The sequence below is a fragment of the Entamoeba histolytica genome, genomic scaffold (genome assembly GCF_000208925.1).
Source record: "Entamoeba histolytica HM-1:IMSS scf_1104750516601 genomic scaffold, whole genome shotgun sequence".
Taxonomy (NCBI): domain Eukaryota; phylum Evosea; order Mastigamoebida; family Endamoebidae; genus Entamoeba; species Entamoeba histolytica.
The window spans coordinates 181-26,186 of NW_001914909.1; the positions used below are offsets into that span (position 1 = coordinate 181).

The 26,006-nt window shown below is 26.5% G+C and overlaps 11 protein-coding genes across 11 annotated transcripts, besides 1 other annotated feature; 3 read left to right on the top strand and 8 right to left on the bottom strand.

The window, feature by feature from the left end:
• Positions 1 to 660: 660 nt before the first annotated feature.
• EHI_021190 (uncharacterized protein) lies at positions 661 to 1,707 on the bottom strand (the record flags this gene model as incomplete). Its single annotated transcript, XM_650266.2, has 1 exon — positions 661 to 1,707. One exon carries the CDS (start codon positions 1,705 to 1,707, stop codon positions 697 to 699), a length of 1,011 nt encoding a protein of 336 aa, XP_655358.2. The 3' UTR covers positions 661 to 696.
• A 342-nt stretch (positions 1,708 to 2,049) lies between these two features.
• EHI_021200 (UDP-N-acetylglucosamine pyrophosphorylase, putative) lies at positions 2,050 to 3,255 on the top strand (the record flags this gene model as incomplete). The annotated part of the gene is made up of 1 exon (XM_650267.1): positions 2,050 to 3,255. The coding sequence occupies one exon, from the start codon at positions 2,050 to 2,052 to the stop codon at positions 3,253 to 3,255; it is 1,206 nt and encodes a 401-aa protein (XP_655359.1).
• Positions 3,256 to 3,327: 72 nt separating this feature from the next.
• Positions 3,328 to 4,059, bottom strand: EHI_021210 (ras-related protein Rab-1A, putative; the record flags this gene model as incomplete). The annotated part of the gene is made up of 3 exons (XM_001913603.1): positions 3,328 to 3,738; positions 3,824 to 3,998; positions 4,049 to 4,059. The coding sequence occupies 3 exons, from the start codon at positions 4,057 to 4,059 to the stop codon at positions 3,328 to 3,330; spliced, it is 597 nt and encodes a 198-aa protein (XP_001913638.1).
• A 436-nt stretch (positions 4,060 to 4,495) lies between these two features.
• On the bottom strand, positions 4,496 to 7,141 carry EHI_021220 (uncharacterized protein; the record flags this gene model as incomplete). Its single annotated transcript, XM_650268.1, has 1 exon — positions 4,496 to 7,141. The coding sequence occupies one exon, from the start codon at positions 7,139 to 7,141 to the stop codon at positions 4,496 to 4,498; it is 2,646 nt and encodes an 881-aa protein (XP_655360.1).
• Positions 7,142 to 7,376: 235 nt separating this feature from the next.
• Positions 7,377 to 8,823, top strand: EHI_021230 (Rho guanine nucleotide exchange factor, putative; the record flags this gene model as incomplete). The annotated part of the gene is made up of 2 exons (XM_650269.1): positions 7,377 to 7,631; positions 7,711 to 8,823. The coding sequence occupies 2 exons, from the start codon at positions 7,377 to 7,379 to the stop codon at positions 8,821 to 8,823; spliced, it is 1,368 nt and encodes a 455-aa protein (XP_655361.1).
• Positions 8,824 to 8,901: 78 nt separating this feature from the next.
• EHI_021240 (uncharacterized protein) lies at positions 8,902 to 9,621 on the bottom strand (the record flags this gene model as incomplete). Its single annotated transcript, XM_650270.1, has 1 exon — positions 8,902 to 9,621. One exon carries the CDS (start codon positions 9,619 to 9,621, stop codon positions 8,902 to 8,904), a length of 720 nt encoding a protein of 239 aa, XP_655362.1.
• A 72-nt stretch (positions 9,622 to 9,693) lies between these two features.
• Positions 9,694 to 10,379: a repeat region.
• A 1,008-nt stretch (positions 10,380 to 11,387) lies between these two features.
• EHI_021250 (uncharacterized protein) lies at positions 11,388 to 13,079 on the top strand (the record flags this gene model as incomplete). The annotated part of the gene is made up of 1 exon (XM_650272.1): positions 11,388 to 13,079. One exon carries the CDS (start codon positions 11,388 to 11,390, stop codon positions 13,077 to 13,079), a length of 1,692 nt encoding a protein of 563 aa, XP_655364.1.
• Positions 13,080 to 13,218: 139 nt separating this feature from the next.
• EHI_021260 (villidin, putative) lies at positions 13,219 to 16,398 on the bottom strand (the record flags this gene model as incomplete). Its single annotated transcript, XM_650273.1, has 1 exon — positions 13,219 to 16,398. The coding sequence occupies one exon, from the start codon at positions 16,396 to 16,398 to the stop codon at positions 13,219 to 13,221; it is 3,180 nt and encodes a 1,059-aa protein (XP_655365.1).
• Positions 16,399 to 16,668: 270 nt separating this feature from the next.
• Positions 16,669 to 21,078, bottom strand: EHI_021270 (villidin, putative; the record flags this gene model as incomplete). Its single annotated transcript, XM_650274.1, has 1 exon — positions 16,669 to 21,078. One exon carries the CDS (start codon positions 21,076 to 21,078, stop codon positions 16,669 to 16,671), a length of 4,410 nt encoding a protein of 1,469 aa, XP_655366.1.
• A 127-nt stretch (positions 21,079 to 21,205) lies between these two features.
• Positions 21,206 to 21,691, bottom strand: EHI_021280 (uncharacterized protein; the record flags this gene model as incomplete). The annotated part of the gene is made up of 1 exon (XM_650275.1): positions 21,206 to 21,691. One exon carries the CDS (start codon positions 21,689 to 21,691, stop codon positions 21,206 to 21,208), a length of 486 nt encoding a protein of 161 aa, XP_655367.1.
• A 103-nt stretch (positions 21,692 to 21,794) lies between these two features.
• On the bottom strand, positions 21,795 to 25,907 carry EHI_021290 (uncharacterized protein; the record flags this gene model as incomplete). Its single annotated transcript, XM_650276.1, has 1 exon — positions 21,795 to 25,907. One exon carries the CDS (start codon positions 25,905 to 25,907, stop codon positions 21,795 to 21,797), a length of 4,113 nt encoding a protein of 1,370 aa, XP_655368.1.
• Positions 25,908 to 26,006: the final 99 nt, after the last annotated feature.

The window sequence follows — 26,006 nt, forward strand, 5'->3', positions numbered from 1 at the left end:
TTATCATTTTATTTGATATATTCTGTTTAATAAATAAATTGTTCAAGTAAACATTAATACAAGTAAACACTTCAATTAATTAATACTAAAATCTTTGTTGGTTATTAAATTATTATTCTATTTAATTTATTTGTGTCATTAATCTAAATAAAAATTAGTTTTAGACACTCCAAAAATTAATATTCAATTTGAACATCTACTTCATTCCACTTTTTTTTAATCATCAACACTTATTAGTTATGAATGTTTCTATGCATCTGATATCAACATGATTCAAATTTCATTGTCTTTCGTGTTTTATGTTACTTTCATGCTAAATTATCAACAAAAACTATTGAGTATTATATTCAAATATGTCAATTCATTAATACATAACAAACTTTCTATTCAACTCAGAGAACAAGCGTTAGCTATTGTAACTCAATACCAATTATTCTTTACAAGAGTTAATTAATTATCATCTCCATTGAACTAATACTCTTTAAGTAAAATAAAGAAAATTACATATATCTATAAAACTACAAGTTGGTTTTACAAGTTAACAAAGTTAATTCTATGTTTATTACTACAGAAAGAATATGAATAACAAAAACAAACAATTTATCAAACTATTGAAAATATCTATAACTATTTTTATTTCAAGAATAACAAAAAAGGAATATTAAAACGAATGAATTATCGAATTAATTTGATAGTTTAATAACCAAAGCTAGGCTTTGGTGGTAAATTTCTTCTCAAATATGGGTCACTATTTTTAAAAGTACCAAACATGTCAGGATTTAAATATAACCCACGAACATAAGGATTTACTCTATAATAAGGTCTTCTATAATAATAATAAGGATTTGGGATAAATCTTATTGGTGACATATAAACTGGCATTATAGGTTGATACGTCATTGGAGGTATTGGTATTTGAGGGATTTGTCTCATTAAGTCTATTGTAGATTCTAATTGAGTCTCTTTTATTTGTTTATTTGAAGGGATTTTCTTTTCTTCCTTCTTTATTTCTTTTTTAATTTCTTTCTTTATTTCTTTTTTAACGTCTTTTTTTAAATCCTTTTTAACTTCTTTCTTTAAGTCTTTCTTTACTTCTTTCTTCAAATTCTCTTTTTTGATGTCTTCTTTTTTAACAGTTTCTTTCTTTGTGTCTTTTTTTGTTATTGTTTTAACATTTTTTTTAGGTTCATTCTTTACTTCTTTTTTGTTATTTTTTTTACTTACATATCCAATTGGTTTTGCAGTATGTACGTGTGGAGCATCTTCTTTTAATTTAAATTCTTCTGATGATTTGTTTACACGTTTCATTGCTTTTTTAACTTCTTTTTTTGCTTCTTTAACTTTAGGTGAATCTTCTTTACAATTTTTTTTTGTAATTTTTGTTTTTTTCATTTCAATTTGGTCATAAAGTTTTTCAAGATCTAAAGCTTTGTCTCCAATTGGAATTTCTTTTGTATATTGTTTTTCTCTAATCAACTTAATAACTTCATTCTTTAAAATTTCTAATTTTTGAGTAGCTCCATCAAAATTTGATCCTTCTCTAACTTTATTTAAAATAAGATCAATTTCATTACTATGATTTTTAATTGAATCTCCAATAACAGATAATTTATCTCCAATTTCTGCAATAATAGAACTTACTTCCTTTTCTTGTTTTTTAGTTAATGGTACAGCAAAAGCAGTTATTATTAAAATAACAAAGAACATTATAAAATATTTTTAGTTTTTTATTTTTTAGTTCTTCTTGGTTTTTAAAAATCACATTTTCTTGTCTTGTTACAAAACAAAAAGAAAGTTATTGTAGTTATTTTAATGATTCTTTGTTAATTTCAATTAATTGAATGAAAAAACTTACGAAAAGATAATTTATTGTTTTTTATGAGTAGTTTTTGTTAGTAGTTGATATAATTTGATATTCTGTGAAAAGATGTTTGTAACAAACCTCCATCATATTTTTATAGTTCTTATGAAGTAAAACGAATTTTCGTTTTGTTAAAATCTAAAGGAAGAGACAAAGCAATAGTCAGTTATAGAAAACTAACAATTCAAATGACTTATCAACCAGTTGATATAACCACTAATACTATTCCTGTTACTAAAGAACATTATTATCGTGGATTAGAATTAATTAGTCAAGGGAAAACTGCATTAATAACACTTGCAGGTGGACAAGGAAGCAGACTTGGATTTGAACATCCAAAAGGGATGTTTGTATTACCATTTGAAATACCAAAATCAATATTTCAAATGACGTCAGAAAGATTGTTAAGACTTCAAGAATTAGCAAGTGAATATAGTCATCAAAAGAATGTAATGATTCATTGGTTTTTAATGACTAATGAAGAAACAATAGAAGAAATTAATAATTATTTTAAAGAACATCAATATTTTGGATTATCCTCTGAACAAATTCATTGTTTTCCACAAGGAATGCTTCCAGTTGTAGATTTTAATGGTAAAATATTATATGAAAAGAAAGACAAGCCATATATGGCTCCTAATGGACATGGAGGATTATTTAAAGCATTAAAAGATAATGGGATATTAGAATTTATGAATGAAAAAGGAATTAAATATTCAGTCGCCCATAATGTAGATAATATATTATGTAAAGATGTAGACCCAAATATGATTGGATATATGGATTTACTTCAGTCAGAGATTTGTATTAAAATTGTAAAAAAAGGATTTAAAGAAGAGAAAGTTGGTGTTTTAGTAAAAGAACAAGAAAGGATTAAAGTTGTTGAATATACTGAATTAACTGATGAATTAAATAAACAATTATCTAATGGAGAATTTATTTATAATTGTGGACATATTTCTATTAATGGTTATTCAACATCTTTCTTAGAAAAAGCTGCAGAATATCAATTACCATATCACATTGCTAAGAAAAAAGTTCCATTTGTTAATGAACAAGGAATAGTTATTCATCCTTCAGAAAATAATGGAATTAAAAAAGAAATGTTTTTCTTTGATGTTTTTCCATTAGCAACAAAAGTATCAATTTTTGAAATTCAAAGATTTATAGAATTTAGTGCTTTAAAAAATTCATTAAATGAAAGTTTTGATAATGTTAATACAGTTAAAAGAGATTGGTATCGTTTAAATATTTATTACCTTAAAAAAGCTGGAGCTATTGTTGATGATTCAAAAAGTCCAATTTGTGAAATTAGTTTTAGAAAGTCATTTGAAGAAGAAGGTTTAAAAGAGTTTAAAGGAAAAACAATTCAACTTCCTTTTATTCTTCAGTAAAATGAAAGATTAAATTACTAGTTTTTTATATTCAATTTAAATTTTATTATATGTTCTTCTAAACTAATAAAATTAACAACAAGAATTTTTTGATTCTGTTAATGGTTTTGAAAAAGAAATAGAAGAGTTTTTGTCTGGAGATGGTGGTATTTTATTTTTTAACATTAAATCTACTAATTGTTGAAACATTAATGTAACATTACTTCCTTCTTTAGCTGAAGTTTCTAAAAAACTCATTTGATGTTGTTTTGCAAATTCCATTGCAGTTTGTGTTTGAACACATCTTCTATAGGAAAGGTCTGACTTCGATCCAATTAACATAACTTCACATTCAGGACATTCTTCTTTTAAAGCTGTATACCACATCATTACATTATTAAAACTTGTTGCATCAGTAATATCATAAACTAAAAAACAGCCATTACTTGCTTTATAATAACTATTAACAATAGACCTAAATCTTTCACTTCCAGCAGTATCCCACTATAAAATAATTATTGTTGTTATGACTTTTTATATAATTTTTAAAGTATTAATATAAAAGTGAGTTTTTATAAAAATAACAAACAATTTGCATTTTGATTGTACGACCATTTCTTTTCATTGTAGCAACTTTAAAATCAACACCTATTGTTGTAATATATGTTGTACTAAATGTTGAATCACAATATCTTAATAAAAGTGATGTCTTTCCAACTGAAATATCTCCAATTAATAAGACTTTAAGTAATATAACATCTCTACTATTTAATTTATTCTTTTTATTAAGTTAATTATATATATTAAATCAAACTCATCTTCCATGTCAAATAAGTTTATTTTTTTTAATTCTCTATGTCGTTTTCTTAAATTTTAATCAAAAAAAAAATAAGCGTTTTTCTTTTTATATTGAAAAGTTATTCTTTAAAGGGATATTCAAAGCTTTTTTTTTTAAACTTATTATTTTCTTATAATCCTTTCATTTTTTATTCATTTATAACATATTTCTTATATTTTTTATTTAGTAATATTCAAAATTATTCATTATTCATGATGATCCAACTTATTGTAAAACAACTTTTTACTCTATTTTGTTGTTTTAAAATAAGTTTTTCCTTTGATATTTTTTTCAATTAGAAGTTTTTAACTTAAATTAACTAGAATATTACTTTTTTTAATGTATTTTTCAATTGAACTTTCTGAAATAAAAAAAAAGATAAAATCAACAAACAAAACCAAATAAATAGTCATTAATAACATTTTAATTATCAATAATTGTTTTTATATTAACTTCATGATTTGATTTTATCAAATTTTGTTTTAAATACTCATTCTCTCCTTTTTTTGAAATAACATTCTTTCTAACTTTCTTTATAATGATTAAGAGAAGAAGAGAAATAATCCAAAGTAAAAATACAATACCTTCAAAAATACTCCAAAACATAAGATGTGTAAGAGGTTTTAATTCATCATTTGGGTCATATTGAATATCAACATAACCTTCAAATATCCCATAGTCATTTGCATTCATTCCTCCTACAAAGACATATTTTTTTCCTTTATTTAAACGAATCCTTAATAAACACCCATTATTTCCAATAGGTGAAGTAACACAATTTGCTTGGTCAATACACACTTTTGGTACAGATTCATTATAAATAACTTCACAACTTTCATATATCTCTACAGCAGTTTTAAAGGAACTAGAAGCGTTTATTTGAATAGTAACATTAGCAGGTTGTGAAAGGTCAAGTAAATACCAAATACCTTTTAATGAAATAATTTCTCTACATTTTGATTCTGAAGTGGTACCACGTGATGTAAATCCTCTAATATTTCTACTTTCACTTATTATCGATGCAAATTTACAACTACTATCAGTAGCTTTTTGGTCATAATATAATGAAAATCTTGTTACTCCTAAATTCGTTGAAATAATACCAATATAACTATTAACATTTTGATCTATTGAAATATCTACTGAATGTCCAAATCCACATGAAGAAGACGTTCCTTGAATACATTCAAGTGATTCAGGACCAGTAAGATCACTTAATAATGTAATATTCGTTAACAAATTAGATTCTGTTCCACATGTACTAGCTGTGTATTTAAATGATGGGTCATGTGAGTATCTTAACCAAACTCCATAGTGATATGTTTTTGTATTTTCTTTTTCACTACAATAATTTTCTATTTCAAAAGGTAGAGCTACCATTTTAGTAAATGGAATTGATTCTATAATAATTGGATTGGACGGATATTTTCCAATATTCTCTTTACTTTTTAATGCCCAAAACAAAAAGTAACCATATTGAGCTGGCATATAAATTGTATATGAAGTTGCAAATACATAAAATTCTTTATATTTAATATCTATTGTTGAATAACTTGTTTCTAAACATAAAGTAGAATTACATTTATCATGAACTTCTAAATAACACATAAACTCTTCAGCTAGATATGGAGTTATTCCAATAGTAATAATATCCTCTGAATTTTGAATAAAATGGTACCAACTTCCTTGCATTTCTTCTATATCTTGAGAACATCCAATTATTGAACTTGGTAATAGTGATGAACCAACAAATTGAGAATAACTTTCATTTTCATTTAATGAAACAATATGAGCATTTTCACATTGTCCATTAGTTACTCCAGTAACTGATAATACAGAAACACTAATTTCACAAGGCTCTTTAATACAAATTACTTGTAACATAGTATTAGTATTATATTCTGATTGAACAATAGTATATTCATGTTTACCTTGAAAAGTACCTTCTTTAAAGTTACCACAATAATTATTATATCCAATAATTGTTTCAGTAACTTCAGAAAAATATTTGGTATAAAATGTAGTAAAAACATATTTATTTGTATCACCTGCAAGGCTAAAAAAAATTACTTTACCAGTTACATTTTTTCCATTATTTCTTGTATAACTTACTTCTGGATTTGTTGATATATTAAAATTCATATAAAATGGAAATTGAGTTATTCCAAATGCTGTAGAACAATCCCCATATTGAGACTCATCATAAATGTGTAATTGAAATGAGCGTTGTTGTTTTAACACACCACCTGTTGGACTTACTACAATATAATATAATTCATTTGGTATTAAATCTTGTGCATCATAACTTGCTAATGTTCCACACCCATTAGAATTTGAACCAATATATTGTAAATTAATTAATTTTTGGTCATATTTAAAAAGATAAATTGTAGTTGGAAATGATGTATATTTATTACAAGTATCAATTCTTATAGATGTTGATTTAGGAGTAAATGAATACCATCTTCCTGAAATACTCAAATCTGTATTTGGTATATCTGAAATAGTACAATCTTCTGTTATTCTATCATCAACTACAGAAGGAATATTTAAATTTAAGGCTAATTGATAAAAACAATTATTTTGTTTAATTAAATTAGGGCTATAAGGATGTACAGTTAAAGTATATAGTCCAGTAACATTAGATGTACTTGTTATTAAAATATAGTATTTTTTATTTGTTTCAGGTTGGAAGGTAATTCGAGATAATATCCCACCACATACTCCTTCTGGGTCATCATTTTGAGATTGTCCACAACCACTTAATATTTTATTACATGAACTAAAGATTCTTACAATAGCAGGAAAATTAGTGTGAGGATAACATGTTGATATTTTAAGTAATGTTGGAGTATTATCTGTTGTAAATGAATATAAAATTCCATTTCTATTTCCAGTTAAATTTCCATTTCTACAACTCCACGGATATTGTGTAGTACTCCACGTTAAATTATTACTATCTTCATAATCTTTCTTTATATCAATTTCAATCGTTTTATCACATAATTGTCCTTTCACTTCATGTTTCAAAAAAATGAACAGAATCAAAAATCCCCATTTCAATAACATTTTTCTTCTTTTTTATTAGTTCTAAGTTTTATTTTTAAGTTCTTTCTTGTGATAATAAGAAATGATAAAAATCTTTATTAACTAAATTTTAATTGAAATAAAATAGAAAATATTTCGATAATTTCAAGTGAAGAAACAAGTAAAAAGCTCTAACTAAAAAAAAAGACGAAGAACTGAAAAATTTTTTCAAAAGGAAAAATTTGGAAGGGAAAAATCTCAAAAATGATAATAAAAGATGTCAAAAAGATTATATGTTGTAAATGAGATTGTATCAACTGAAGAGTCATATGCACGGGCATTACAAACTGTTGTTGATTTATACATTACTCCACTCAAAGGAATGGATTTAATTAGTGAAGAAGATATGAAAGGTTTATTCTGTAATCTAGAAGAGTTATTAGATGGAGCTAATCAATTAACAAAACAGTTAAAAGATAGGTTAAAAGAGTTTGCATTAAATGACAATATATGTGATGTATTTTTATTAAATGTTTGTTACTAATAATTATTTTTATAGAAATTCATTTGTATAATTTGATAATTGTTTTTAAAAGGAAATAACAAAATAGAAACCGTTATTTAATCGTTTTGGTCCATATATTCAAAATTATGAAAAGGCATCATTATTATTTGATAAATTATCTAAAAAAAAGAAGTTTGAAGAATTTTGTGAAACACAAAAAGAAAATCCATTGTCTAATAATGGGAATTTAATGTCATTTTTAATATTCCCAGTCCAAAGAATTCCTAGATATATTTTATTAATGAAAGAATATATCAAGAATACAGAAAAAGATCATCCAGATGCAGTTATTGCAGAACAAGTAAGAAGATATTTAGACTCATATGCTAAAGCCGTTAATGCAATTATTGCAAATGAAAATAATAAACAAAAGATGAGAGATATTATTAAAATGTTTACTGACTTAGATCCTAAAACTGAAAATGACTTAAAAACTTTACCTCGTACTTTGGTACGTGAAGGTATTTTAAGAAAACAATGTAGAAAAGCTGTAAAAGAAAGGTACTTTTATTTATTTAATGATGCAACAGTAATTTATGGTGAACAACAAGGAAAGAAAATACAATTTCATCAATTATTAGAATTAACTTCTGTTAAAGATATAGAAGATTCTGATATTAGTCAAAATGGATTTCAACTTAAAGGACTTCAAAAATCAGTTGTTGTTTATGCAGAAACATTTGATGAAAAGAAGGAATGGGTAATGGACTTAAATAAAGCATTCACTGGTGAAAGAAAATATGAATTTGAAGAAGAATTAAGTGATAATGAAGCAGCCCCAACATGGATACCTGATGATAATGTTTTAGATTGTATGAACTGTCATTCAAAATTTACTTTATTAAATAGAAGACATCATTGTAGAAAATGTGGTAGAGTTTTATGTGCTGAATGTACAAAGAGAAGAGTTGTTATTCCTCATATTAGTTCTAAACCTGTTAGAGTTTGTGAGAATTGTGCTACAAAATTTGAAAATAAAGACTTTGAAGGAGTTGATGATAACTCTGAACATGTTAATGCAAATGGAGTTGCCCCTCCTTCTTTACCTAATATTCCTCCTCCACAAAGAAAGCAACTAATTAAAATTAGTGCGATGTATCCCACACTTCAACCGCCATCAAGAGAACCGCCTGAATTACCTCAATATGAATCTTATTAATTTTGTTTCAATAATATTTTTTTGTCTATGAGCAAATTAATTAAGGTTATTAAAAGAAATTAATTTATGTAAAAAACATTATTGATGTTGTGCTTCAATAATGTAATTCAATAATTTTTGTTCGGACTCTTTCGAAAGTAAGTATTCATTTGATAGATTCTTACATATTTGATTTGGGTCGTCATCTTTATTAATATTAATCCAAATTTGTTTACCATTTGGAAGAATGCACATCACATCAACCACAATATTTTCATTTTGAGTTATTTGACTTTTTCCTTCTGTAACTTTTCCTTTTAGTCGTTGTTCTTCTTTTTTTAATTGTTCTAATAATTGTTCAGTATTTTTAATTTGCTGACGAATATATGATAATTGGTCATTTTCATTAATAAGTAATTCTTTGTTTTCTTGTTGATACTCTTTCAGTTCATCGCTTTTAATACTTTTATACACCACTTTTTCTTCTTCTTTTATCTCTTTTTTACTTTTTTCATCAATTTCTTTTTCTTGTTTCTCTTCTTCTTTTAAACTTTGTTTTGGAACTTTATTTAATGACCCTCTTTCTTTTTGTTGGTATTTGACATTTTCGTTGGAATGAGTGGGGTTAGTACTACTTTTTTCAGTAGACAAAGTTCTTCTATAACCATTTCTTGTTGTACCTCTTTTTTTCTTGTCATTCTGATTTTCAATCTCCTTAATTTGGTCTTCATTTTTCTTTTCATTCATCCTTTTTATTTCTTCATCTTTCTTCTCATATTTTTCATCTTCTTCTGAATGGTACTTTGATTTATATGACATACTTCTTCTTTTTTTAGTTCAAATAAAAATTTTTTTGTTTTCTTTCACATTTTTCTTTTACTTTCTCATTATGGTGAAATTGAAAACCTCCTCACAAATTAACTAAAGAAATATTTAATGCAATAGGATTAAAAATTAATGTAGAAAAGAGTGGGATAATGACTAATATTAATAGTCAAATAAATGGAGAATTAGCTGAACTACCAAGAGTAACTAATGATAACCCTTGTAAATATCTTGGTATTGAAATAGGAGATAAAGTAAATATTAATAAATATTGTACAAGAATATTAAATGATGTATCTTCTATTTTATCATCATTAAACACTATGAAATACAGCAGCCTCAATACAATAAGAAAGATTAATAATGATATAATATCCAAATTAAGATATGGATTTAGTATTGTCCCATGGAAACTAGGAGAATTGGAGAAGATAGATAAACAAATAAGAAAATCATTAATACAACTCCAATTATACAGTAGAAATATCCCAAAAGTAGATTATATGTTAAAATAAATGAAATGGGATTAGGATTAATGTCAGCAAGAGATGAATGTGGTAAATAATTAATAAGAATATATTTAAAATATAAGTGGAGATCAAATACATGAATACGAGAAATGATAGAAACAATAAAAGAAAATCCAAATGGAATAATTAAAAGAATGAAGAAAGCATTTTGTAAGAAGATTAATTTTAATGAATTAATGAATATAATAGAATTAAATGAAAGAAAATATGATGTAAAGAAAGAAAGCTATGTTGGAAAATATAAAAAAGAAATAAAAGCATATTAACAAATTAATGAAGGTATAAAATTAATTAATGAATAAGAAATGTTGTAATAATAAAGTCATAAGTATGTTTTATAAGAAGAATCTGAATAATAACATTTTTCGTGCTAATTGAATTTATTAAAAATAAACTTTATAATATAAGTGGATAGATTAAATATGTTAAAAGTATTTTCATTTTAAGATTCATAATATACAATTGTTGTGACGATGCTACAACACTTTTATTTTATATTCTCTTAATTGTGTTATATCTCTTTTATTATTCTTATTGTTTTGTTTTATATGTTCAGCTTTTATCGAGAACAAAGAATGAACGAAATTAGTCTTTCTTGAAGCAGAATTAATAGAAACCTATTCTATTAACATTTAGTTAATTGACTTAATTTTATGATGTGTCTGTAGTCTAGAATTATTCTGATTGTTAAATACATTATTTTATATTCTAACTTATGTCTGTATTAAATTATCTCATACTCTTGGCGTTGTGTAGTTGTTTATAAATTATTTCTATTCAATGTATTCTTCATGTCAATTTTATTTTGTATCACTGTAATAAGTGTTTAAACAAATTGTGTGGTTATGTAAGACTTATTAATGAAACACACACGTTATTGCTCCTACTATATTTATGCTATTATTATAACTATGGTTTATGAATACTGTTAGATTATTTTTTAAAATATCAGATTCTATCTTCATAATCAATGAAAGAATTTATTATTTATTTACTCATTTTCTATTTGTTTTTCTCTGAATGATAATAAATTTTTATCTTCTTTTTCTAATTGTTTTTTTAATTTTGAATTTCCTACTTCATCTTTTTGTTGTAAAAGAAAAATAAAAAATGAAAAAGACTGAGGATTTAAAAAAAGGGTTTTTAACAACAAAAACAATTTTAGGACAATCTTCTAATTCTTGAGTATTTTCTGTTGAAAGCATTAGAACTTAAAAAAACATAATTTTAATGCAAAGCCATAAGGGGAGCTTTCATCCTTATTGTGACTTGTTACGAAAACCAAACCAATTGTTGAATGATTTAGGTTCAGAAGAAACAAAAGAAATATTATATTTGTGGAATTTTATTCATCAACAACGAGATATTTTAGATATTGAAAATGCACCAAAAATGAATGAAGACTCAGATGAGACAGAAGATGAAAATGAAATTATAAAAAAAGAAGACAAAAAACGATTGCATTTAGACACAACATTTAAATCTGTGATGGTATATGTTTATCATTCATCATTTAACTATAATTCATTAGCTATAAGATTATGCTCATTAATGTTTTATCATTATTTTAGTTGTTCACAGGAATGTTCATTAGAATATCCTGTACAAGTGATGCAGGCAATTCCTGTGAACCGTTATACTATTCCATTAATTTTTTATTTAACAACATCAAACAATGATTTCCTTCAATATAATGAAATAGGTGATATTCCTCATTTATTGTTGTTTAAAAACATTAACATATTAATTAAAGACTATTTAATTTCTCCTTTAGGACAACAAACATCAAAAAAAACTCCTGGATCAATTTATATGAGAACAAGAGTATTAGGATCTGACCATAAAGGGTTTGTGTATTATTTATTAAATGGGTTCTTAATTTCTAATGCAAATGGAAAGTGGTTTATATTTCATTCTTCTGGTCAAATAGATGACTTTGTTGAAACCTTAAATAACGACCAACCAGATACTGACTTATCTATTCAAATCAATAACTTTAGAAAATATATTAAAACTGATAGAAAAGTTGCACAAGAATTTGCAGTGTCTAAAAAAGGAATAACACCAGCAAGTCATTACATTACCTTTTCACCAATAAAAAATCATTGTGAATTTGATAATGAAACAAAAAATATGATACAAAGTTCAATTAAAGACATTTGTTGGATAATAATGAAAATAGAAAAATTAGCTCAGTTAGAAAGAATTAATCAACTTGATTCATTCAAACAACTTAATGAAGTAAATGTTATAACTAATCAAAATGTACAACAACCTATGGAAGAAATATTTGAAAATAACCATTCTGAAGATAGAATGGTAGTTGAAGAAGCAAATAAGACTGATTCAGGAGAACAAGAAATGTCATATTCAGAAGAAAATGATAAACAACAAGAAACAAAGAAATATAATAAAAGTAATGATTCTATTCAATCTAGCGCTAGTTCAATTTCAGAAGGTAATAGTGAAAATGAAGAATCAAGCTCTGAACAAGAAGATGAAAGTAAAGAAATTATAGCTCCCCCAAGTTCAGGTCCTCTTTCAAAGAATAAACAAAAAAAACGAGCTAAAATAAGAATAGGAAAAGAAAAATTAAATAAGAAAAAACAAGAGTTTTTTGATAAAGCATATTTAAATGAAATTCAAACAATTAACCAAAGTGAATTAAATGAAATGATTGATCAATATTCTGAACAATTAGCATTACTTCCTTTACTAAATTCTAAAAATTATAAACAAATAATACACCAAGTTATTGGTATTATATCGACTCTAGTAAGTATTCTTCCAAATAAATATTTTAGAAGAGAATATATATTTGTAAGAGATTTTATAACTGGATTATCAACTAAAACCTCTTCACTGTCTTTCTTAATTGTAACGACAACATTATTAGACAAAGCAATCATCAAATGTAATTGAATATCTTAATCTGTGTTTTATCCGTATATTAACAAATAATAATTTAGTTATAAATTTTATATTTAAAAAAAGTAGAATAATAAAATGAGAAAGAAATAAATGAAATGGAGTTTTCAATATTTATTTGATAAATTTCTCTTTAGAACAATTTATGTTGTTTTTTCAATTGTTCCTTTTCAAATTTTTTCATTTTATTGTAGTCTGAACGAGAACGTTTGAAGACTTTAACAAATTCTTCATCACTTAAATAAGTTTCCAATTTAGTTTTATCCAAATAAATTGGTCGTTGAAGTAATTCTTCATAAGTGTATTTTTTATTAATAATATTCCAAAGATCTTTAAATGAGATAATGTTTTGAGGGTCATTTTCAATATCCATTTCTTTTAATGAACTTTTTTCAAAACCATGTATTATAGTAACTACCTCCTTTGGGATATGTTTTAAAGAATGGATAACATAAACTTCAGGAACATCTATTCCACAATACTTTCCATTTAACTTTTCTAAATATTCATGAACAGTGTTAAGATATGGCATAATACAATCTTTCTTCAATTGTGTCAACAATAAATAAATCCCTTTTTCACAAGTTAACAACGTTGGCTCTTTAAATCTTTGACAAGTAAAGAATGTATTTTGTTTTACTTTTATACACATCTTCTCTGAGATTAAATGATATGACTTTGGCATAACAACTGCATAATTATTATCAAAATGTTTGACCTCATTAAACAAAACTTTACCATCTTTTTCATCTAAAATTGTAGCAGGTCGTTGGTCAATTCTTTTAGCAGCTTCTTCAGCAACTCTTCTATTATTTTCATTTGCATATTTTCCTTTCCAAATTTTTACTCCATCCGTATTAACATAAATATATGAACAAGATGAGTTAATAAACTCTTTATTAAATTCACGTTGAACTGTATATTCACAAGTATTTTCAAACATAGTATTACTCACTTGATATATTCTCTCTGTGGCTTGATGTTTCTCACGTTCAAAATAGTTTCCAATATGAATAAGATATTTATCTTCAAACAATTGCATAAATGCATGTGGCTCTTCTCCTTGAGGTACACGAATAGTGCTAGCACCTTTTTTTTTACTTAAATCACTAACTAACATAGATGTTTTTCCTTTACTTTTTATTGAAGTATGTTTACCTTGCCAATAGAAGAACTTAACTTCTTCTTTAGGATCTTTATAATCAATGATGTAATCATTCTCACTATAAAATTCACCATACATGCTTTCTGGAATAGCCTCTTTTTGTATATCACAAATAACATATACTTTAATTGTTCCTCCTTGAATAATAAAGTCTTTTGATGGTTGAAGAACAATAGAATCATCAGGAATACCTAATAATTCTCTTATATCAAATGTCATTTTCTCTTCTTCTACTGGTGCATTCCGATTAAACACTGGTTTAACTAAAGGTTTTGTTGGTCTAGATACACTAACAGTTGCAGCTCTATTTCTTGATTGATTTAATTCATCCTCAGTATAACTACAATCAGGATTATGAACTGTTTCAACACTTCCTTGTGTTACAGCAAATTTCTCTTTAAAAATTACAGGCTCAGTTTGTTGTGTAATACGAATTAATTGAGCAATTGGAGATCGTTGTTTCTTATCAAAAATTTGCTGTGCAACAACTTTAGCACTCTTTCTTAATGTAGAAGATGCTCTAGTACCAATCCAAAGATACACATCATTTCCACCATCATAAACATAAACATTCCATGGTAATAAAGTGTTATGGGCTATTTTTCCTTTACTACAATTAACAACCTCTGCCTCATCCCAACTACCTTTTTTCTCTCCAAGAAGATATAACTCATCTCTATAGTCTTTATCTTCAATGTCATCTTGGTTGGGTTCTGCTTTAGCAATATTGTCATTCTTTCCTCCAAGTGCTTTCCAAAATTCTTCATCTTCTTTGCCTTGATTAACTTGAATAATTTCACATCTGCCTTGTCTTTCATCATGTTTAATTGTATTTGCTGCATCACAAACTTTTGTTCTCTTCAATCGAGAAGAGTCTTTTCCAATCCAAACATAAATTTTATCTATCTTATCAATAATAAAAACATCTCCACTATTTAAGTATTCTGGTTTTAACTCAGTGATTCTCCATTTCAAAAAAAACTTACCGCTAACTCGTACCATCTTTTCATAATTCATTGATGTATTCATGCCATCTACCTCATTAGAAAATGTTTGTTGTGCAAGAAAGGCATCATCTGCAAGTCCTGGTGATGTAGAAGGACTTATTTTCTTAGGTTCTGGTTTTGTAATAATTGATGGCTTTACTGAAAAGGAAGCCCTTCCAACTTTTGCTGCTTTCCGTGCTTGTACTTCAGCCATTAATGGATTCATTTTTGTTGGTAGTTTAACCCCTCCATTAGTGGTAATGTTAAATCCTTTACCTACTTCTGGTTGTGTTGGTTTTTTTTCTGGTTCAACATACTCAGTTTTCATATCTTCTTTCTTTAAATTGCCATAAATACCTCCTTTTCCAACATGAGTCTTTCCTCTAGCCTTAATTCTTCTAGCCACATTTGGGTTTTCAGGTAAACCATCACATAATAAATCAATATTTAACATGTCTTTCTTTTCTTCTTTTTCTTCTGCTTCAAGTTCTTTTTGAAGTTTTTCTGCTTCTTTATTTAATCTCTCTTCTTCTTCTTTCATTTTTCTTTCTTCTTCTTCATTTTCTTTTCTAAGTCTTTCTTCTTCTAATTTAATTTTCTCCTCTTCTTCAAGTTCTTTTGCTTTTCTTTCTTCTTCAAGTTCTTTTGCTTTTCTTTCTTCTTCTTCTTTTGCTTTTCTTTCTTCTTCTAATTTAATTTTCTCCTCTTCTTCAAGTTCTTTTGCTTTTCTTTCTGCTTCTTCTCTTGCTTTTCTTTCTGCTTCTTCTCTTGCTTTTCTTTCTTCTTCCTCTTTTGCTTGTCTTTCTTCTTCCTCTTTTGCTTGTCTTTCTTCTTCCTCTTTTGCTTTTCTTTCTTCTTCCTCTTTTGCTTTTCTTTCTTCTTCTTCTTTTGCTCTTCTTTCTTCTTCCTCAATTTCTTTTTGGAGTTGTTCTGCTTCTAACCTAACTCTCTCCTCTTCTTCTTTTAACCTTTCATCTTCTTCTTGGGCTTTTCGTTCTTCTTCTTCAATTTCTTTTTGAAGCCTTTCTTCTTCAATTCGAATAGCCTCTTCTTGTTGACGTATTTCTTCTTCCATTTGTCTCATCTCAGCGTCCTCTTTGTCCATTTCTTCTTGTAATCTTTTGAGCTCTTCTTCTTGTTTCCTAATCTCTTCGTCTGACATACTTCTACTTTTCAAGTTCGTCGTTTATTAAATCTCATAATTTATTTTTTGCAATTTCTATGACTTGTTTTCATAAACGTCTTTTACATTTTAGTTTTTTATGTAATCCAAAAATGATAGGAAGATCTTAGGAACTTATTTTTTAGTAAATCACAAAACTCTTGAAATGATTTTTAATATAGCTTTCTTCTGAGTTATTGTTCATTTTGAAGAATTAGATTTAAAAAAACAGACAAAAACAAAACAAAAATAAGTAATGAGTGATAATTCTTAATAAAGCTTCTTTGCTTTTTTTAGGTTTTCTCTTTTCCAAAGAGGTAAAGTATTGAATTGGTCTAGAGACATATTAAACACTTTAGCAAATTCATCATCAGTGAGATACGTTTCTAAAGCTTGTTCATCAATTCCTTTTGGGAATTTCTTATTAACAAGATCATCATATGAGTATTTAATAAAGAATTTTTTGTACTCTTCTTCAGCTAATAAAATGTTTCCTTTTATTGAACATTCTTGACCTTTCGTCTTTTGCCATCCTTGAAAATATTTAGTGAAAACATATGGCTCTTTTTTATCTTGAATAGCATAAACAATTCTTTTCTGTAACTCAGGTGTCTTACCTTTCTTTACAAATTCTAGTGCTGTATTTAATGACATCTTCTTAGTATTAGCAGAACATTTACTTCCTAACCAAACATATAACCCATCAACTGTGTCTAGAAGCATTACATCATTTGAATATAAATCGTCTTGATAAAATCTTACGTGTTCTTCACACCTCAAAGCACCACTTGTAGTGGACAATTGGTAAAGTCTATCAACATACATATGAGTTGGTTGATCGATTTCATATTTTCCTCCAATGGCTTGAATAAATTCTTCACTTTCATTACCTTCTTCAATTTCAACACATTGCTCTCTTTCCATAAATTGGTGAACTTTTCCAAGTCCAACAGCAAATTCAACATATTTCTCATTTCTGAATTTTCCTTTCCAAATAAATTTTGTTTTAGGAGTTAATAAAATAAATACACCATAACTGCATAATGCATTTGGCTGTACATCAACTTCAATAGCTTTGATAAAAGGTTCTTCTTTTCCTCTAATGTCAAATAAATACTTTTTGTTATAATCAAATTCTTTTTTATATTTTCCTTGTCTAATTATTAAAGAATTATTAAACATTGAAAGGAAATGTCTTGTTTCTACATTCTGAACAACTCTCATTTCTTTTGTATCACTCTTTAATGTCTTATGAAAATCAACTGTTAGTCGTGCACTTGTTCCTTTATCAATAACAGCACAACTTCTCCCTTGCCAAAAATACAACAAATACATGTCTTTTGCCCAAATTTTATAATGGTAGAGAATAATATAACTTTCTGCTTCAAATAATACTCCTTTTTCTTCAGGTTTGATTTCTATTTTATTAAATCCATCAATTTTCCATATTTGAGTATCTCCTTTACCATCATCAATCTTAACCTCTGTTTTTTCTGTAGCAGGTAACATCATTTTATTAAAATCAACCTCACTAGTCATTCCTTGACTCTTCTTATAGACAATTCCTTTTCCACTTGATACATCTTCTTTACTTCCTATTGGTAATGTGTTCCAATCATAAAATCGTTCTTTGAACATAACTTCTTCCCCTCCTGGGTATTCTTTATATAATGGTGCCATCCATCCAAGACTTTTTCTTTCGTTGTACATCGATTCAACAAATTTATTAATGCGTTGTCTAACTTTTACTTGACACTTATTTCCTAACCATAAAAACATTTCATTTTCACAGTCTAATAAATAACATTGAGTCACATCTAATAATCCTTTGGATATATGATTCTTTACATCTACAGTTTTCTCCATAATAACTTCTTCAGTACTTTCATCATATCTCAACCAATATAAACAAATTCTTTGAATAATTTGAACTTCAACTTCAGTATCAATCTTTCCATCATCTTCAGGTATTGGGTGTGTTGGTGGGCCTTGTAATCCTTTCCAAAAAGCTTCTGGCTCCTTTCCTTCTTCAATAAGTAATTGACTACATCCAACACGTTCTTTGTCTTTGATTCTTTTGGCAATATCCATAGCCTTTCCTTTCTCCATTCTATTACTTTTCTTTCCTTGCCAATGATAAATAACTCTAGTCCCTTTTCCTGGGTCATATACAAAAGCATCTCCTGAATTCATACTTTTCCATGTACATTCAACTTGTCTAACAAATGGCCGTTTTTGTCCTTTAATTTGGAATAATCTCGGAAGATCTAATGGATTACCTGTAATTGAATTTGCTGCATTAATGTAATCTTCTTCAGTTTTAATGTTTTGTTGATTTCTTTTTGCTACAAACTTTTCTCTTTGTTGAAGAATATCATCAAACGAAATTTGTTTTGGTTGGTCTTGTTTCTTTTCTTCTACTTCAGTTTTTGCTCCAAGATCTTTTTGTAATTGAGTAATATTTTTACTTGCAGCCGCTCGTTTCTTTACAACAGTTCTTCTTGGTACTTTGATTAGCTGAGTATCTTCTTCATTAACTATTTGGTCCAAATTCTTTTGGTTTGTTGTTAATTCATTATTTCCTTTTGATGGTTCTGTGCTTTCTTTCTCTTTTTTAGAGTCTTTTTTTATATTATCTTTATCATTTTGTGTTAATTTTTTTAATTCTTTTTTATTCTCTACATTATTTTCCGTTGTTATTAGTGGTTGTTTTACAAATGAACTGGTTTGTTCATGTTTTTCATTGTCAGTATGTTCAGTCTTTTTATCAACATTTTTAGTTTCAATGTTGTCTATGGGTTTTGTTTCATCCTTAATAACTTGACCTATAACAGTAACTTTTAATTCTTCTTTATCTTTGATAGGAGCTTTTTCTGTAACTTTTTGGTCCTCTTGAATAAGTGGTTTTTCTTGAACTTCCTTTGGTAATACTCTAGGTGTTTGTAATGGAGATGGAGATGGACTTCTTGATGAAAAGTCACCTGAATTTCGTAAATGACTACCAGAAGTTCTTCTGATATGAGAAGAACGAGACGAAGAAGGTGAAGGTGATCGAATAATGTCAGAGAAGTCAGTAGTATTGGAAGTAACCATATCATCTTTAATAGCTAAATCATGGAAATATTCTTTGAATATTAAAGTTTCATTGCCTTCAAGGACAAAATTTAGTAATTCTTTTCTTCTTCCACTTGAACTGAGTAATGACTCTGCTTGTAATAATGCAGTATTTCTTTCATTATTATCACTATATTGTCCACACCACACAAAAACATCAATACCTGTATCAATCAAAAGTGAACGTGATGACTGTAATAATTCAGAAGTCAAAACTTCGTCATGAACTTCATCTACAACAACTTCAATATCATTGTCTTCAAATGTGAATGTTTTTAATGAATTAATGTATTGAATGAATAACTCTTCATTATCATAAGTAGTTTCATCAAATGAATCAACATTAAAAATATTAAGAAAAGTATCGTGGACATTCTTTTGTTCAGTATAATCAATATAAATGATTTCACTTAACTCTTCTTGACTAAGTAACGAAGCAATAGATTTTGCTTTAGTCTTTTTAAAATCATTACACTTTTTACCAATCCAAACATAAATGTATTTAAGGTCATCATAAATATAAGCATCATTATGATTAATTTCTGTTCCTTTACAATTGACTATTCTACAATAAGTAAAATCATCATTCTCACTAATTCTCAATAACAATTTCTTTATATAAATATCATCTTCTTTAAATATCTTTTTCTTACTACTTTGATTTATCTTTAATTGAGTTTGAAGACTTTGTTTTCTTCTATCAGTTTTAGAAGCAACTTTTCTTGTTAGAGAAACAAAAGAGTGTGTTGATAAATATTTAAATAAACTTGTAATACTTGGTTCAGTATCAAAGAATTTATCATTGAATTGATTATCACCAACATCACATATATTGAGATTAGTAAGCTTAGTAAGGTCAATTGGAAGTCTTTGTAATCCATTCGACCTCAGATTAAGTTCTTTTAATGAAACTAAGTTTGAAATGGAAGGTGTAACTTTTCTAATATCATTATTATCCAGATATAATTTAACTAAATTAGTACATGTCTTAATATAATCAGGTACTTCTTGCATCTCATTTTCTCCAAGATTTAATAGAGTTAACCCTGTACATTTTCCAATACCTTTTGGAATAGTGTTGATGTTATTATTATTTAAAATTAGTGCTTTTAATTGAGGTAGTTCTATAATTGTTGGTGGAATATTTCTTAATGAATTAAAACTTATATTTAATAAAGTTAATTCATGACATGAACTAATTGGATCTGGGATTTGTTCTAATTTATTTCTTGATAAATTCAGATTAACTAATGAAGTGAGAAAACAAATTAATGGAGAAAGAACACGAAGTTGATTACTTTCTACCTGTAAATCTTGTAATTGAGTTAAATTAATATATAGCAAATCGGGAAGTAGTTCTAATTCATTATTACTGACATCTAATTTAGTTAAATTTAATAACGTTACTAAAGAGTCAATTGATGTCATTTGATTATGTGATAAATTTAAATTTTTTAATCCAGGAAATTGATTAAGGTTAGGAGCTTCAGGAAGTAATTGATTGCTAATATCTAAATAAGTTTTAGTTTGGTCAGTAGCGATTGGTATAGATTGTTGTTCCCCCATAAAATAATTAAAGAGTAAAATTTCAAAGTTAAATTTTTAAAACATGCTTCTGAAAAAAAAATCTAAACAAAACCAAAAAATCGAAAGACCTTTTTTTGAAGTAAATGAAAATTAGTTTTGTTTTAATTTATGACTGAATGTTTTTAGTGATATCATTGGGTTTCATTTTTTCATCAGTTGTTTCTGTTCTTGAATTTAACGTATTTAGTTCTATTGATGAAGTCGTTGAGTCTTGGGAAGATGAAATTGACTTCATTTGGACTTCATTAAGATGACATTTTAAACAAATATGTTGTTGACCTTTTTCAATAAAATCTCCTTCAATTGGCTTATTACAAAGAGAACAAATAAAACATTGAGGATGCCAAAATTTACCATCAACTCGTGCAATTTTTCCTGTTATAATTTTTCCACATTTTTGACACGTTTCATTGACACTACGATTTTGGTAACAATCAACACAACATAATTCATGGTTTTTAATTAAATATCCATCTAATCTACACCCACACACTGAACACCTAAAACAACCTTTATGAACATACACCGTTTTATTTTCAATAACAACACTTGGAGTTTGTTCAGTACTTTTCCCACATATAAAGCATTCCATTATTTTCCAAATCTATTAATTCATTTCCTTTTTTTTTATTTAACTTTTTTATAATAAATGTTTCTATTAAAATAAAATTAAGTTTTTTATTATCTAATTTCTTTTATTTTCCAATTACTTTAGCTACTAATATTTTAATATGTGGTGAAGCAGCTTCATAAATGCATTCTTTCTTTAATTTAGCAGAAATATCCATTGCTTTCTTTTTTTCTAATTTTTCTTTTTGTTCTACTTCTGGTAATTTAGTATTAAGCCTTTGACAAACATCAACTAAATACATTTTTATTTCAGGAAGTTTTTGAATAAGACAAAGAAATACCTTAGTTCCTTCAGTTAAGATTTTTATTTCCATAAAATTTCTTAAGACTTCTGATATTCTTTCAATAGTAGATTTTATCATATTAGGATTATTATATAGTTTGAATGAACAATTATCACGAATTAAAAAGTGAAGCATCATGCATGATTTTTCTACTAACTCAAGATAAGGTGGAGATTTATTACTGCTTTTTAATAAATCAAGGATATGATAAACACATTGATATTTTACAAACATGACTCTAAACCATTCACTACATCTAATTTGTTCAAATAATTGTTTTGCTCCAATTTGTACTTCTTCTAATTTTTTTCTTTCGATCATTCTAATATTAGAAAATGCAATATCAATAATACTTCTTTCAGATTTTCTAATATATTCATATAATATACGTTTGTTATACTCTAATCTATTAAATGACATTCTTGTAGTTTTGTTTAAATAAATTGAATTCATAATAATTTCTTTTGGTAATATTCTTTGTGAAGGTGATTGTAATATTTTACTCGGTGATTCAGATATTCTTTTTTGTTTCTTTTGTTTTTCATTAAGAGATACTGAACTATGAATTAAAGTATATAATTCACACGAGTATGACAGAGATTGCATGATTTCTTCATCTAAATTAACTCCATATTTTACAATAACTTGTCTACAAATCCCCTGTAAAGGAATACAGTACTTAGTGAGACATCTTTTATATTCACAGTCTTGATACCATTTACTTAATTCATATCCTTTATCTTTTTTAACAATAACACTTCTCATTATTCCTTGTATTTCACTACAGTAATATTCTCTTTCTTCTTGTTCGTGTTTTTGCATAACTTTTCTCCAATAACTTTGAACAATTTCATTTGCTCGGATAAGTTGGATATATTCTTTTCTTTTTAACGTTTCTTTTCCACATCTTTGACATTGAATAATACTATTTCTTTGTTTATTATATTCTCTTTGTTTTATTTCACATCTCCAAATAAGTTCAACATTTTTACAAGATAGTTGATTTTCTTTAAATGATGGAATATTAATTTTTCTCATAATTGCTTGTACATTAATACACTGTCTTTTTATTTCTTCAAAATAGTGATGTTGTTGTATATATTTAATTCCATTAATTATATCTTTCATTTTATTTGTATAAACGACTTCTTTACAAATACTTTGTGGTTCTTTTATATTTTCAACAACCTGAAGGTATTTGTGTAAAGTTTTATTCCCTTTAATAACAGCTTGAACTTCTTCGGCCATTTTAACTCTTATCATAAATTCTAAAGTGATAGAATATGTTTTGATAAATGCACTCATCTCTTTAGATGCCTGCTCTATTTCTTTAAATATTCTGCTTTTAGTAATTCTTTTCATTTCACTTTGAACTAAACTAGTTTGAATGTTGATACAATCAAATTGTTCCTTAAAAATTCTTCTTCTACATAATCCTTGGACTATTTGGCATTGTTCTTGAAGATGTGAATATTCTAAATGGTCTCTCTTTTTTCGTAACATGGAACAAATAATTTGTTCAGAAGTAATAATTTCTTGATACTTATTGTGTTTTATTGCTCTTCTACTTTCTTTTTGGACATCAATATTACTTTGAATTATTACAGAATAATTGTGATACTCCTTAATTCCTCTAAATATTCCTTCTAAAGGAATACAACTATTGATTCGTTCTTTCATCTGTTTAGTTTGAATTAAACTTCTATAATAACTTTGCACAAATGGACATACTCGTTTTATAAATCCATATTCAGAAGAATGTAATATTTGTTTTAATGCGTCTGCTACATTAGCAGATGATTGGCAAATTTCTTCATATCTTGTACAATAAACAATTCTTTTTGCATGTTTTTGTGTCTCAATACAACTATTAATAATTCCTTCATAATTCATGAACGAATGATTTCTTCTCAAAATACTTTGAACTAATTTATTGCTGTTAACTTGTTTGTTAAACTCTCTTTTATAAATTTCTTCTTTAAACACTGTTTCAAATGATTTAGTTCCTTCAATAATTCTTGTATATTTCATTTCATCAACATAACGCCTAATTTCTTTTTGAGTTGTTTTATTACTTTCTATTTGTTCTTTCCAATTTTGACTTTTTTCCATTTCTCTACCATTTGATTGGGTAGTTAAACAACTTTCTAAGATTTCATTATAATACACTTTAGTGTTCATTGCTTTATAAATACTTTGTATTTCTCGTATTTCTTTTTTTAATTTGTTATTTTCGTTTTGAATAACGTATTGTCTACAAATGCTTTGTACTTCTTTAACACAGCTCCAAATCCCTTTCATTTGTTTCTGTAATAATAATTTTTTCATGATACATTGAACTTCTTCCGTGTGTTTAATTTCTTCATCATACAACACCTTAATGTGATTTTGCTGAACCAAATTAGTTCCTATCATAATTTGATTATAAAAATATTCATCTTCTTTTCCTTTTATAATATTAATAGTATTGAATATGGATGAAATAAATAACATTCCTTTCTTCATTTTTTTTCTTTCAACACATTTTTTTAATGCATTTCCAATTGAGTTAGCAGCACAATCAATTATCGCATTCTTTTGAATAAAATAAAACAAAAATGAGAGAATATAATTAATAACAGTTTTATCTCCATAATTGTTTATTTTATCTGTAAATATTCGTTTAGGAATATTAAGAATTTCTAAACCAGGTTGCATTGCTTTTATAATTTCAATTCTTCTTTTTTCCCCATCTCCTTTATGTGATAAAGGAGGAATTGATAAATGACTATAATAACATACAATATAAAGATATGGTAAGAAATATTCAAATTCATTATAAGTAAACACCTTATTGTAACAATTGCCAATAACACTAACCCATGCTTCGTACATATCATTTGATGAATTTAAAGAAATTTTAGTTTCACCTATCCTACTAATTTCATTACATACAACATGAATTGGAATGACTAATTGACATTGAAATACACGAAGAAATTCAAATAAAAATAATGAAACTACACCATCTTCTCTTTCATATATAGAGTAATCATAAAATGCAATTTCTCCAATTTTAAATGGCATTCCAAGTGTATTTAAGAATCCAACTAAATGATTAATATTTGAAGTAGCTTGTCTTCGAGTTAATAATTGATCATTATCAAGAACTAGAGAATTGATAATGTTTGATGTTATACCTAATCTCTGATCAGCAAGATACGTTGCTAGTACACTCAATTGAATTCCACTTGAAATAAAATCGTCTAAATCATTTAACTTATATTGAATGCAATATTGGGGATATTGTACTTGTGTCAAAGAATAACCAAAATTGCATAAAGTATCATAAACATGTAATGGAGTTTCAAATGCTAATTCAATTGTTTGTTTTACTATTTCAATACTACTAACAAATTTTGTTGTGCTTCTGAATAATCGTACATTTCCAATAATCATATTTTTCCTCATTAAATCAAGAACCATCATATATTTTAACACAAAAATTACCCCATAATAACATTTTCTTTCAGTAAAATCATATAACTTAAAAAGTTGGAGATATAAACTTTTAACATTTCCCAATGGATGTTCAATAAATTGAAAATAAGACTTATTATAATGAACAAATAGTCTTAATACGTCTTGACGATGTGTCTCTCCATATCTATCAACTAATATTGATTTTAATCGGAATCGTTTTTCTAATACAGGAAGAACGTGCTCCATAATACTATCAACTTGTTTTTCATAGTTTTTAACAATTGCTTTAATATTCTCATTATCTGAAAGAGTAGCTGGATCAACCTCTTTCTTGTGATACAAATTATCAATTTCTTTCAACAAAGTTTTTTTTAGAATAGTTTCTTCATTTAAATCTGACAAGGAAGTAGGTTTGTCTTTTACTTCTGTCATAATAATCAAATTTTTCAGATTTTTACTTTTAATTTTTTATTCTCAAAATATCAAAAAAAAAAAATGATTTATGTTATATAAAACGTTTATATTCAATAG